This window comes from Sinohyriopsis cumingii, chromosome 11 (assembly GCF_028554795.1).
Source record: "Sinohyriopsis cumingii isolate HCF-2022 chromosome 11, ASM2855479v2, whole genome shotgun sequence".
Lineage (NCBI taxonomy): Eukaryota > Metazoa > Mollusca > Bivalvia > Unionida > Unionidae > Sinohyriopsis > Sinohyriopsis cumingii.
The window spans coordinates 108,582,786-108,597,330 of NC_142971.1; the positions used below are offsets into that span (position 1 = coordinate 108,582,786).

Below are 14,545 nucleotides of genomic sequence, written 5' to 3' on the forward strand. Positions count from 1 at the left end.
GATTATAGACGAAAACTCCGGCGAGAAATTAGAAATTGCGAAGCAATTGCAATAATGGTAGGCGAATCACTTACTACTCGGCTAGCCAGAGAGCGGCTAGCAGCGCTTAGAAGGTTCATACCGTTACGAGACAGGGTCCGAGAACAACTTCAAACGCGGCAGCAACTACAAACCGATTTTACTGTTGGAAGCGAACAACTCTTTGCCCCGGTAACCAAAGCGACCAAAGATGTTACGGCGGCAACTGTGCCCGTCCTCGATGCGCTTGAAAAGATAGCGGCTCAGACCGAACAAACAAAAAGGTCTTTAGAAACACTCCCTGCAAAAATAGCGGCTGCTACAACACGGAGGCCACCACCACTCGCTATAACCGAACCACAAGAACCTTATGTTACAATGGCCGACGAGGAAGAACTAGGCGCTACTGCGAAAGAACCAGAAGAAGAAATACCCGAAGAAACACCGGAAGAAGAAATACCCGAAGAAACACCGGAAGAAGAAATACCGGAAAAAAAAGAGGGGAATATACCCCGTATTGTACTCAAGAAGAGCACAATAGATCAAATTAGAGGCTTCAGCAACAGGGAAGAATTAATTAATTTTACTGCCAACAATTTTGCTAAGAGCATACGAGATAAGAAGCATATCAATAGCGGTTACGAGAAAAATATAAAGTCGTTAAAAGACTGGACAAGAATAGTGTATTTAGCAAGTAAACATAAAGATGCATTACCACATCATAGTAAATCCGATTACGACGCATTCCACAAGGAAGTTAAGAGTATAACACCAAAAAAAGGAAAAGGATACTCTGTTGGTAAAGAATCCTATGGCGTTACCTGTCCTAATAGTGTTCTCAGTGATATATCACGGCTGGAAGTACTAATCGGAGGAAAACGAGCCGGAAATAACTCTCCGGAAATAATCAATGAAGCCGCTGATATTTGCAAGCGTTTATTTGCAGGCGGTATTATGGACATTAATGCATATCGAACGCTCATAGACGAACTCGTGGATGATTAATTGGAAAACTGGTGTTTTTAATAAGGATGATCATACACTACAATCACGATAAACCAGTACTCGTCTACGTGGTAAACTCGCGATTGCCTGTTTACCGCGCGTACTATGGAGATGGTCTCGGTAGCACCATTGCGGGGTTATTTACAAGAATGGCTCCAAAAGTAGCGCCGTTAGCCAAACAATTAGGAATGAAGGCTATTGATGTTATTCGTGATAAGGGAATTAGTGCTATTGGAGATGTTGCCGGAAAGGCGCTTTCAGCCGCGCGAGACAAACTAATGTCGTTGGTAAAATCCAGGAGAAAAAAACAGAAACCACCGGTAATGCCATCAACGACAGTGATGCCTGCAAATATCAGTAAAGTAATAAATAACGCCGTGGAAGAAAAACTAGAGTCGTTGGCGGCTCAGTCATCCACCAACGCGCCCATGAACGCAATAGCGGGAGAGTGGTCTTAAACAGAATTCAAAGAATTTACGACGAAAACGACGTTGATGGATTTCAATTGAAAACATCAACATGATAAATAATAGAAATGTTTGCGCGAACCGCTGATCCCGCGTTTGATATGGACGCCCCAGTGCGCAGGGATGATTCTGTCCGTGATTATCAATATTATTCTTATTATGCAGCGCAACCCAACCTACGATCGCGAATTGAACTTCAGGTCCAAGATACCAGTAAATACTTTCTGCCGTGTGAAGCGTTTATCGAAATCGAGGGAGAACTCGTGACAAATGCCGCCGATAATGCACCGTACGCAGATGACGATCATGTTCGAGTTGGTTTCGTCAACAACGGTATCATGGCGTTATTTGAGAGCGCCAGATATCTTATTGACGGGCGAGAAATTGAATCAATAGAACGCGAGGTTGATGTTGCAACGACGATAATTGGGTTAGCGAGATATTCGGATGATTACACAAGATCGGCGGGTCCATCTATGATGTTTGCGAAGGACTCCGCCGATAACGCTGATCATTTTCAGTACATCAACGTGCTAATAAAAGAAACTACCACAATTGACCAGGATGAAGCAACCAATCCAGATCGCAGAGCAAAACCAGGCGCTAATTTCACTGTTATAAAAAGTCTTAACGATAATTACAATATGGGATTCGCAGCACGAATGTTGATGCTAAAAAGACCACGCCGACAGTTTTCATGCGCGATTCCACTCCATCACATATTCGGATTCTGCAGAAATGTTAGAAAAGTTGTCTATGGGGCCAAGCACACAATCGCGCTGACGCGAAGGGGTGATGATAACAATGCAATATGGCATGCTGCTGGCGTCGCTGCCGGTAAAGTCGTTTTAACTAAAATGGCATTGTGGATGCCGGTGCTGACTCCATCAGTTACCACGGAAGCACGATTGTTAGCATTTATGGAACAGGGAGGGAAATCGCTGTTGAGTTGGCTAACGGTAACAACTGATGCTAAAGAGGATAACGTCGCCGATACGTTTACATGGCACCTAGCATCAAAACAGGGTGTTTCGGCCCCACGTCATATATTCATAGCGCTACAGAATAGGGAACGATTGGGTAATCAAGAACGCAGCCATATGATATTTGATCGATTAGGAGTCGTGGAGGTTTCGCTGAGAATAAACGGACAACAGGAACCATCCGAGGATATACAGCTTAATTACGGTGACAACCATGTCGCACGTGTGTATCATCGATTGCTGTCATATATGGGTCGTGATCAAAACGTCGACACTGGTTTGCAAATATCACAACTTGATTTTAAAAACCTGTATCCGATTTATTACTTTTCGTTGGAACATCTTGATTTAACGAGACAATCCGTCGTTGATATACACTTCCGAGCTCGTATAGCCCCAGCTGGTGTTAATTACAGAGCGGTCGCTGTCATTCTCAGTGATAAATCAATGCTGCTAGAAGGTGTTGGTGGACGAATGAGAATCGTTGATGCGCCAGTGGAAAACATGTAATTGAAAACACAAAACGCGTTTACAATAAAATGTCGTATAGTGTCGTCAGTGTAGAGTTGACTGATGGTCAAGTCAAGAAATTACGATCAAAGTCGGCTAAACAATGCGGAACCACAATAACGCTGAAGCCGTCACAGATGGCGGGTGGTAATCATAAGATATCGTTGACGGCGCGTCAAATAAAACATTTCAATAATGCGATGAAGAATAAAAAGGGTGTTCAAATAGATTTTTCAGCCGCAGCAATTAAAAACATGGAAAAGACCGGTGGGATATTTCCGCTGTTAGCTGCGATTCCAGCGTTGATTGCCGCGGCGGCCCCAGCAGTGGCTAAGGCGGCGGCGTTAGGAGCCGTTGGTACCGCGGCGGGGATGGCATTGAAGAAGGCAACCGGGAAAGGCTACAAAAAAAAACGACCCGTGGCCGGAAAGGGTCTAAGACTACCGGGAACCCCGTATTCATGGTACTCGGGAAAGGGTCTAAGACTACCGGGAACCGTTTATTAACGCAAGAGTCTATGACTCCCATGTCTAATTTTGATTTAATAGACGCCGCAAACGCGTTAGCGATAAAAAACTTCAGAGGTGTTTTTATGAGGGATCAATTACCGGCGGCACCAAGGAATATTGAAACAGGCATAATTAACCTCGATGGGTCCTCCGGAGCGGGAACTCATTGGGTTGCATACGCGATTGATCCGCGTGCGATCGTCTATTTTGATTCATACGGGTTAGCCCCGCCGAAAGAGTTCATGCGGTATATCCGGGCGTGTTCGGCCCGGGTTTTTTATTCCACGCTGCCAACACAGCAGTTAAGTGACCCACCGATATGTGGCCGCGAGGTATTGAACGTACTTGCGGCGATTTCATCATCGCGAAAACCACCTCATGTGGTTGTAAACGAATACACTAGTGGGGTCGTAGAAGCTCAACGGATTTTAGAGAATAACATTTACAATAATAATGATTGATATCTGGGGACGACCGGTTTCGGCGCTGAAAAAGCCCACGGAAACGGCCGCCACCGATGACATAAAAAAACTAATCGATGATGAAATCGCTGATACGTTGAATCTAACAAGTGTTGACCCGGGCGAAATAGTTGTATTTCAAGACCGCCAGGGTAAATTGAAATCCAGTAATGTGTCACTAAATGACGTTTTAATACGACAGCGTGATGCCGCCGAGAACGCTATCGTGTTGTATACCGGCGACGGACGACTCAAACCGGGTGAAGATATATCGATAATAAATGGAAAAATAAGTACACTTGGCGACAATTATATAACCATGTCGGATTCGTTAAAAAATTTATTATACAAATTTAACATACAAGCAATTCAGTTCGAGGGGGTACAAGTATCCGTCGCCGGTATGCAATTCATTATCAATAGTTTTTTTGGAACCGCGATGATAGCCGAACCAAATCTTAAAACAATAAGAGATGCTATTTTGGAGTTTACGGCGATGTCAGCCAATTTATCCTCGTTACGAAAAAATGTTAACAAGATTGATAGCGCCATTGATAAATTCTTTGGTAAAAAAAATATCAAACCGGATGAAATCACAATAACTATAAATGATATCACTGCGTATGGACAGGAAATAAAAACAATCAAAACTAATGTTGAAGAGAACAAAAAAAGCATAAACGGGAATATATATGAAATAGGAACGATCAAAACTGATGTTGAAGCGATTAAGGACAGACTACCTAGAATGACAGAGCAACTCGAAAAAATGAAAACACCTCATGGGATCATCGGCAGTGGCGTATACACGGTTCAATACGGATCATTCGATTGGACTCCTACGCGTAATGCAATAGATGTCACCGCAATTGTTAAGGGTATTTATCGATTGACATTGATTTCGGCGATGCAGTTCAATATATCATCGTCGAGTTCATCCGGGTTTAACAATACAATATCAACAATTATTGACAAGAATACAGCCGAACAGTTTATAATTAGAGCCGTTGATAGCAGTCTATTTAGAACAAACATCACATGGTATGTGGAATTTGTAGCGAATCTAAGTAATTAAAAACACTAGCTCTTTTAAAATAAAAATGACCACCAAGGAAATTGAATCAGAGGTATCACCGACGTCACATCAATATCGATTCGATACCGCAAAAGAATTTTCCGCGAACTTGAAAACGCTTTCCGAACAATACCGTGCAAAAATAAAAAAATACCGCCGAAAAATAACCGCCATCGACGCGGTCGTGTACTCGGTATCGGGTATAGTAGCTGGCGCCGGTGTTATTTTATCCACGATGACCACGATAACCCCGATCGCTGTTCCAATCGCTGTCTCCGCAATGACAACAGTTGCTGCAGTTGCCAACGCAATCACTAGGAAGATATCATCGTGTTTTCAGAAAAAACTCAACGAGTATACAGTAAAACATCAAATAGTATCCGACGCATACTCGAAATTATCCGGGTTGATCTCGTTATCGATTGATAATTTGTTCGTATCCGATGTTGAATTCTCCACGATGGTCCAGTTGTATAGCTCCGCGATGTCAAAAATCGAGGATTTTCAACTGGAAGCCGAAACCACCTGGTTGTTGAAATTAGACACTAAAGAAAACGAATAATAATAATGTCGCTGAACCCCGAAGGGTCTCAATTACTTCAGCGGATCGCGGAGAACACCACTCCGGTACAAACAAATATGATATCGATAACATCAACGAAACCCGAATTCAGTGTGAACTTCCCATCGCCGGTTCCAGTAAAGGAAATAGCGCTGGCAAAATTGCGAGTATATCACAGTTGGCCTAATATTCGAGCAGACGCATTTAACGGACAACAACCTAATAACTCGCTGGTTTTTGCATGGACAAATAAGCCCGATGGGACCCCAGACTGGAATGAGGTTACAATACCAACTGGGTCATACCAAATAGAACAAATCAATAAAGAATTTCAACGCAGGATAAAATCGATCACAGGAAAGGAATCAAAAATCGCTATTACGGTTCATGAACCGACGTTATCGTCGACGATTGAAATAAGCACACCGGGGTATATGGTTGATATTTATAACAGTTCAATAAGAACCATACTAGGATGGCCTGAGAATCCACCCGCGGACTTGCACACGAATGAGAAATCGTATCATGAAATTACCCCCCGGTATCTAGGTAATTTATCTACTATAAAAAGCACGTTATCACCCAGTTGGTTTTTATTTCAAGACAGGAATATCATGCAGTGGTATTTTCAGCATAAGAAAACTACTGAATCGGTCGCCATATTAACATTTATTTTAAGTGATATCACTGATATGTTTGCCGAGATTAATCGTATTTACCAATCACAACTAGAACAGCTACGGGAAACAAAAGAACGAAAACACGTTGAGGTGTTAAATCAACTTATATCAGACATGGAATATATCAATGAACGAGTCGTTAAAATAATATCCGATAACAGCGATGGTAGTAAACAAAAATTCCTAACCGAGTATAATATCACAGAAGCCGATTTACCCGATTTCAGGTTTCCAGGATACAACGCGCCAGAACTAAGAAAGTCTCTTAATGATTTTCTCGGTCCATCAACTTATATCCTCAAACACGATAACGGAGATGGTGGTAGGCATATCGCCCCGTACAACGTAAATATCGCATCGGTGATAGCGATTAATCTAGTGTGTGATGTTATCGAAGGGAGTTACCAGGTGGATACCAAGCAATCAAATCAAGCTCAACAGGGGTATATCCTTTATTCATTTTCACCAACAGCCCCTCCGGGATTTTTAATCGTTGAGAGTCCGATTAATCCGGTCTATATGCGATGCCATGATCGGTTTTTAACGAGAATTAATTTTAGACTTACCGATCAGTCAAATAACCTAATTGATCTACAGGAGGAGGAGTTAGTGATCACTCTGTTTGTAAGATCATTGTAAATAACCACTTAGCAGCAGAGGGGGCGATGACATCGACGCGGTCGTCGATGTGCTTACCGGACGCTGACGACGCTGGGGATCGGCGCGCAGAAGGTGTTAATTAAACCAAATGACGACGCGACGATCCCCCAACGACGTCGTCGTTTTTTTTTTACCAGGCGCTGACGACACTAGATCGTTGAGTGCAGAAAGTAATAATTAAGCAAAATAACGATTGGACAAAATGTCGGATTCGCCCCCTCTGCTGCTGCATGAAGGACAAGCTCGGAACGCGAGTGGGAAGGGTGGGGTCTGATAACCAGGAGCTAATAATCAAGTAGCTACGATGTCGTAGCCTCAACTTGATTTTGTTGTGGTTGAGGCTACAAACTGATCCGATATCATGTAATGGAGCAAAAATTATCATCACTAAAGTCAAAAAAACAGTGTAGAAATCAACTACATAAGTATAATCATGTTGTGAAAGAAGTTTGGCTTATTTTGAATTTATTAAGCCCTTACACGATAAAATAAATTGGCATGGTTACTCTAACCTTATACTGTCCGCCATGACAGATAACGCAAGACTCTCGCTGTGACCCCTTGTCTACGTAAGGCTTGCCAGACCATATTTTGGATATTCTACGCTATATTATTATCAATCAAGTGCGAATAATCGCTTCTTGGTGAATTTCAAAGTTGCCGATAAACCGTATTTACTTTTAATGCGCAGAATTTCTGACCAAACGGCGCCAAATTTTTACTACGATTTGTTTACATTTCCAAATAAGGCGTCAATGTCCTTATATTGCACACAAACAAACGAGGCTGAGAACGGAAGTAATCATTATTTGAAATAATATGGCGGACGATCTAATCGAAAATATCGGCTAGAAAATGTAAATGAGATTTTACAACTATTTCTACAATGATTTTCGATACTTCCGGTAATAAATAAGAGGACTGCTCAATTTATTGGATTATATGCAAGGAATATGTTTAAAGTATTATTATTAGGCTAAAAGAGCGCCGGGTGTGAATCACACCCGGCTTGCTCCATTAACACGTATATGCTCATGTTAGTACCCTGTCCACGAGGTACGAGTAAGGGTACTAATACTAGTACTAATAATCATGAGACCTCTAAACGATGATGCAAAACACTGACAACTAAATTAAGCTAAACTGTGATCAATATCAAGGTCCAAATCCAGTATATGGAGTTATTGTGCAAAAACGAGTAGCATGAGCGAAGAGACGAACGAACATGGCCAATGTAATATGCTTTGTTTCTAAGAAAATCTGGGGACAGAAATAAGAAATACAATTAATGCATGCTTATGTGTTCACCAACCCAAGTTATGACATCAATTATCACAACACAGCATGTGTCATGTCAGAGTTTCAGTTTTCTTGTAGTTATCGAAAACAAGGAGTAGATGGTCTATAATGTCTTCTTTTTCAAAAAATAGGCCAAAATCTTTATATCATATACTGGATCACTTCATCTTTTGACGTTACTTTTAAAACATACCTGTCCCTCTCGATTTTGCTAAAATCACAAACAAACGAGGACAACAATGATTTCACGCGTTCGGCAGTTGTACCACCTTCAACCATCTTGAATTTTAAAACAAGAATTACAACAGTACGGTTCATATGATTGGTCATTGTGGAAGAAATGGACTAATAAGTGAACAGTTCGGGATATTTATAAGATGTTCACAGTAATTGGTAGAATGGTTTCGGTGTGAACCAATGAAAATAAACTTTTCCACAAATACAGGTTACGTACGTTTCGTACACCATAAAAATGACAGAAGAGAATATTGTACCTTTACAGTTTAAATGTTTTTCTCCAAACTTATCAGGTTAAATTAGTAAGAAATTTGTATTAGATATTGAGGTCCGAACCTTTATGCCACACGGCAACATGATCGTTTGATCCGTGAGGCAGATCGATTAAGGTCTTCATTTTAACATTACTTTTGACGTTACCTTGAGATACCTCTGCGTATTGCATTATTCAATGCCCATTCAGTAGGACCACCGGAAAAGCGCACAGAAATAGTTAATTTTATCAACGACCAGAATATTTGACGTATTTTTTCTGAGAGAAACATGGCTTAAAACATCAGGCGATAAGCCCATGTATGCGGATCTAACACCCACTGGTTACTCCATCAAGTCGTTCCCCCGTAATTCTCGCGGAGGTGGAATTGCTGTCATCACAAAGAACACCATGATAAAACGTCTTAACCACACCACAATATTCAGTTTCGACCACACATCGTTTGAACTAGTCCAAACCACACTCACACTGGAGGAAAGGTCAGTCCATTTTTTCTGCCTATACCGCCCTCCTAGTAGAAAAAACAAGCTGGCTGACACTCTTTTTGGAGCAGTTTCCGAATCTCATGGACTATGGAAATTCGATAGATGGCAACCTGATTATTCTTAGAGATTTCAGCTTTCACTTTGAATGTCCCGGAAACACAAATACATCAAAACTCATTAATGTTTTCAACCTCAAACAGTCAGTTAAGCAACCCACCCATAAACATGGTCAAATTTTAGATTGGATTCTTCATAGACCCGATGATAACATTCTACGGTCCTCCCTGGTATCCCATGACCTTGCATCAGATCACCTCTGCATTATATGCCATCTTGACGTATCAGTCCCTAACCCTCCACCTTTATCTGCTACTAAGAGAAACCTACATATGATAAATAGAACCAAACTAATTAACAACATCCAAGCAAACCTAACAACTTGCTTACCTCCTACAGCAGAACAGCTCGATAACTGCGTTCATTGCTCGACACACATGCCCCAGCTACCAAGTGCAGAATATCGATTCAAAAGTGTTCTCCATGGGATAGCAGTGTTAGGGACCAGCTTTGCACTGCTAAAAGAGTCCGCCGTAAAGCTGAGAGGCTTTGGCTTTCCACCAGACTCACTATTCATAAGCAAATCTATAAAGCCGATAAGAAGAATGTCAAAAATATAGTCCATGCAGCGAAATCAGCCCACTACACTACTAAGATCATGGAAAGTACCAGCTACAAAGAGCTCTTCGAGATTACTAACAAGCTAATGTCAAGGAACAAATCTACACCACTTCCAACTACCTTCTCTCCAGTCGACCTTCCGGACATGTTTGCAGATTTCTTCCGTGACAAAGTACAAACCATTAGAGATATGCTTGACACCACAATTTCAGTTTACTCTTCACCATACAGTTGGGATACAGAATTTGAGCGGCAACCATTAGCAGCATTTTAACATGTCTCTATGGCTTTTGTGCGTACAATCATGATGAAGAGTGCACTAAAGTCATGTGGACTTGATTCAGTTCCAACGTCACTGCTGCTTGAGTGCTTAGATCCAGTATTGCCATCACTAATTGATGTTATTAATACCTCTCTCTCAGCCGGGGAATTCCCATCATTTTTCAAAACTGCCACTGTAAAGCCTCTGCTGAAGAAACCAACACTAGACCATAACAATTTAAAGAACTTACTGCCCAGTTTCTAATCTCCCATCCATATAAAAAATCTTTGAAAAGTTTGTTCTATCCCGGCTTTTTAGCAATGTACAATCTGCATATCGCCCTTGCCACAGTACTGAAACTACTCTTCTAAAAGTAGTTAATGACATTTTCTCTGCTTTGGATAGCAGAAACATTACAGTCCTCACCCTCCTTGATTTGTCTGCAGCATTTCACACAATAGACCATGATATATTACTTCAACATCTCCAGCATGTATTTGGCATTCATGATACAGCCTTACTAAGGTTCAAGTCCTACTTGGTCAACAGGACCCAAATTGTATCTGCAAATGGAATACACTCCAGCCTAGTTGATCTATGTTGTGGTGTTCTACATGGATCTGTTCTTGGACCTGTTCTGTTCATTCTGTACACTCAGTCGCTCTCAGCCAGTGTAGGGTACAGAGCAGCGGGGAGGTGTGCTCTGATCGTGGTATTCTAATTAGTATGATCCGAGCAGCTGTGTTTTGAAGTTTCTGGAGTAGATATTGAAATGAACCAGACAGAATTGAGTTACAATAGTCCAGTCTTGAAAGTACTAATGAACACACAAGTGTTTTAGTGGCTTCAAATGAAAGATATTTGCGAATGGAGCTGATGCGTCTCAGCTTAAGATATGCAGCCTTGCATATGTTCATGACATGTTGGTGCAGTGTGAGAGTACTGTCCAGAGTAACACCTAGGTTTCATACTGATTGTGTGAATTTAATGTTGGCATTGCTGATATTTATTGTTTGAGGTAAAGGATGTGAATGAGAAAGTCTTTTTGTTGTGATCAGAATGGCCTCAGTTTATCATCATTCATCTGCAGCTTGTTACATGTCATCCATGATTTCACATCAGAAATGCACCTCTCTACACCTTGGATGGTAGCATCAACTTCAGTTGGGTGGCTAGATTTGTATATTTGGGTGTCATCAGCGTACAATTGGTGAGACACTGGATGATGATCTATGACACGTTTTGTGAATTTTTCATGAAAATATTCTCTGAGACATCAAATTCTTACCAGTAACGTATAGTTTAAAAGAAAAATGTAAAAATGTTCCCTCTACTCATGAAATTATCCAACAAAGTTAAAAGAATGGGAGCCCCGTAAAGAGGGGAACCCTCTCTGTACAAAAATAGTAAGATGGTGAAGCACCATCTAGTTACATTATTATTGCTACAAAAAGCAATCGGCTAATTAAATTGTGACATGCTGATGGTCTTACGATGATATGCTCAATCACACAGTTTGTTTCTAAATATTTCTAAAAAGAACCAATGCTGCATGATGTCTTAGCTCCTGAACACTTAACAAAATAATTCACATTCGAGTCACTTTCACATGTGTATTTGTATATTGGTAGAGATCACAGCAATTCTTTTAAATGGATGTGGTTGAGGGCATGGAATGATCTCCCGCTACATGCACAGTCCACTAACCAGCTGTAAAAGAAAAAAATGTGTTAATATATAACGGGTGCCCACAGAATTAATTTCAAGGGTGGGGGGCAGACATATAGTGGTCACCTATTAAGTTTTATGGATGCAAGCCAAAGTATATTTTGAGGTGAAGTCGTGGGGAGGGTCAGCACCCCTTTCTCATGTGTCGGTGCCCATGCGGTTCAATTAAAATGAGATCTCCACTGTCCTGGGTGAAGATCTGACAGAGGCCACTTAGGGGTCATGTTCTGGTGATCTTTGAGTTAGCCAATGGAAACATAGCTTTCAGAAATTTGAAAGTGAGTCAAATCGATAGCCATACACTAATGCTCTTCAGCTATGCTGCTTTGTTTCCCAAACATAAAGATGACTTCATCTGATTGGCTGATAAAATTAGTGATTATAGTAATAACATAGGTCACCAGAACATAACCCCTGAGTGGTCACTGTCAGATCTTCAAGTAGGACAGTGGAGGTCTGATTTTACTCAGATTGGGTGCCTATGGTACCATGATATATACAATCTATAAAACGTTTATTTCAATGCTAATGTTCTATGTTAAATGGTATTAGCATGTTCTTATTTTTCTGGAAGTTTTTATGTGCTTGTTTGAATTTCATTTCATCAGGAAATGCTATTAAGATATTGGTTTCTAATTTGTTGTTTTGCAACACTGAAAGCTAAATGATTGATGGATCACCAACACCGCCCATAGACACAGTATCATACAGTAAGATAAGAGGAGGGAACTTTCCGTCCATCGGCAGATGCTATTGAAATATTACTTGATTGATGGATCACCAACACCGCCCATAGACACAGTATCATACAGTAAGATAAGAGGAGGAAACTTTCCGTCCATCGGCAGATGCTATTGAAATATTACTTGATTTCTTTTTGTTGTTATGTGACATTGGGCATTTCACACTTACCAACACTGCCGACAATGTTAGTCAGATGTTAAGTTCAATGCTGCTAATGATTGGCTGCTGACTGTTGCTATAATTTGTTAGGTCGGAGAAGATTTGAAAAGCTACAAATGATAATGATAGCAACGCCGTCATAGATGGTATTGTATAAGTATAAAAATGTGTTGTTTTGATTTTACAATTTCTCATTAAGTTTGTTTGAAACATTTACTGAAACATTTTTACAAAAGTTGAGACTTTGATTTTTACATTAAATTCATTGCAGATGATTGGGTAAAGTTGTCTCATTAAACCATTAATTGCAGATAAAGTAGCTAAAAACGAAAGTGACTAATTAGTACTTAACATCTGTGATGAAGAGGAGTTACATGTGTGTTCATTTGTTTTTCCAGTGTGATAAAGTATTTGGCTAATTGAAATGTTCATATATGTAATAGAGAATATTTATTAATTAATCATAATGATTTAAGTTTTTTTTTATTTTTATTTAGATAATTCACCATTACATCTAGAACCCAGGAGTGGACACCGCATTGTTGTAGATGAGTCAGACCTGTACTGTTTGGGTGGCTACAACCCAGATTTCTGGGATATACCAAATGAAGAAGGCAGTGGCACCACATACCCATTATTTGCTGAGGTTTAAATCAGTATTATTTTGCATCTTGATAGAAAAATCATCTGTTTTATACCTTACAGTCAAGTTTCTTAATCAGGATTGTTTTCTGTACAATTATTTCAGTTTGATGCATAAGATAAAAAAAAAATTAAAGCAAAGGTCATATGTTACTTCATGAGGAAGAGACATACAATGTTACCTTGTCCATTCTTCTGTCTTTTCATTCATCACACTTAAGTGTTGCATTTAGGTCAGTTTCTTAGGTACTATTCACTTCAGGGTGATAGCATTGTGCGTAGATGTCTCTTGGGATTCAACACTTGCACCAAAAGTAGGTTGTTGTGACCTAATTTTAGGCTTTGTTGACTTAATATTAAAGTCATTTGTGTGAGATATTCCTGAAAATTGTGCCCATTATTAACTATGGCAAAGATTTTCTTTGAATTCAGTTTTAGGGTATTTATATGTTGCAAGGAGGTTTTTTGAAGCAATGCATGTTAAACGGCTCAGAATTCCCAGTTTTGTCCAGTAGCAAAATTGTCTTCTTGAGAAATTGTTCAGTAGCGATATCTACTTACCATATTTTTTTAAAATAATGTGCTTTCCAATTTTCAACTCGGAATGAAGGGGAAAAAACAGTTCTTCCACAGGGGTGAAATGATTAATCAATGTATTAATATTTTTTCTATGTCAGTACCCATAATGATACAATAGGCTAAGAATCTATCCAAAATGATACTTAACGTATACACATTACTTTAATCTTAAGCAGTTATGAATAATTATTAGTTGTTCTGTTCTTTAAATTGAGTTCTTCTGAGACAGCCATAGTAGGCATATGCACTTACTTCTGACAGTAACAAAGTAAAACTATAAAAGCAACCCACCCACCTTCACATTAGTAAGCATAAGGTAACTAACTCAGGTGGTTAAAATCTGTCTCACATCCTCTCATCCCTGGTCAATTAAGTGCTGAATATTTGATTCCAACCGGATGCTCTGCAAACAGAAAGTGGTTTCTCAAACAGGTTTGTGCAAGAGTACCATTTTTCAAAGTCAAAATGCAGCAAGTTTAAGAAGAGAAAATATTCACAATTGCTGTACATTTGTATTGGAAAGTATGA

General features: G+C 40.0%; 2 protein-coding genes across 2 annotated transcripts in view; one reads left to right on the forward strand and one right to left on the reverse strand.

Annotated features, from left to right (window-relative positions):
- LOC149789262 (uncharacterized) overlaps positions 1-8,551 on the reverse strand; it is a 46,670-nt gene extending 38,119 nt beyond the window's left edge. The window contains exon 1 of the mRNA XM_089975437.1: positions 8,423-8,551. Within this exon, the coding sequence (XP_089831563.1) occupies positions 8,423-8,547 (125 nt within the window). The 5' untranslated portion in view covers positions 8,548-8,551. The remainder of the gene's footprint in view (positions 1-8,422) is intronic.
- A 112-nt stretch (positions 8,552-8,663) lies between these two features.
- The window catches only part of LOC149789264 (kelch domain-containing protein 10-like), a 40,357-nt gene continuing 34,475 nt past the window's right edge, over positions 8,664-14,545 (forward strand). The window contains exons 1-2 of the mRNA XM_089975439.1: positions 8,664-8,759; positions 13,294-13,442. Of these exons, the coding sequence (XP_089831565.1) occupies positions 8,702-8,759; positions 13,294-13,442 (207 nt within the window). The 5' untranslated portion in view covers positions 8,664-8,701. The remainder of the gene's footprint in view (positions 8,760-13,293; positions 13,443-14,545) is intronic.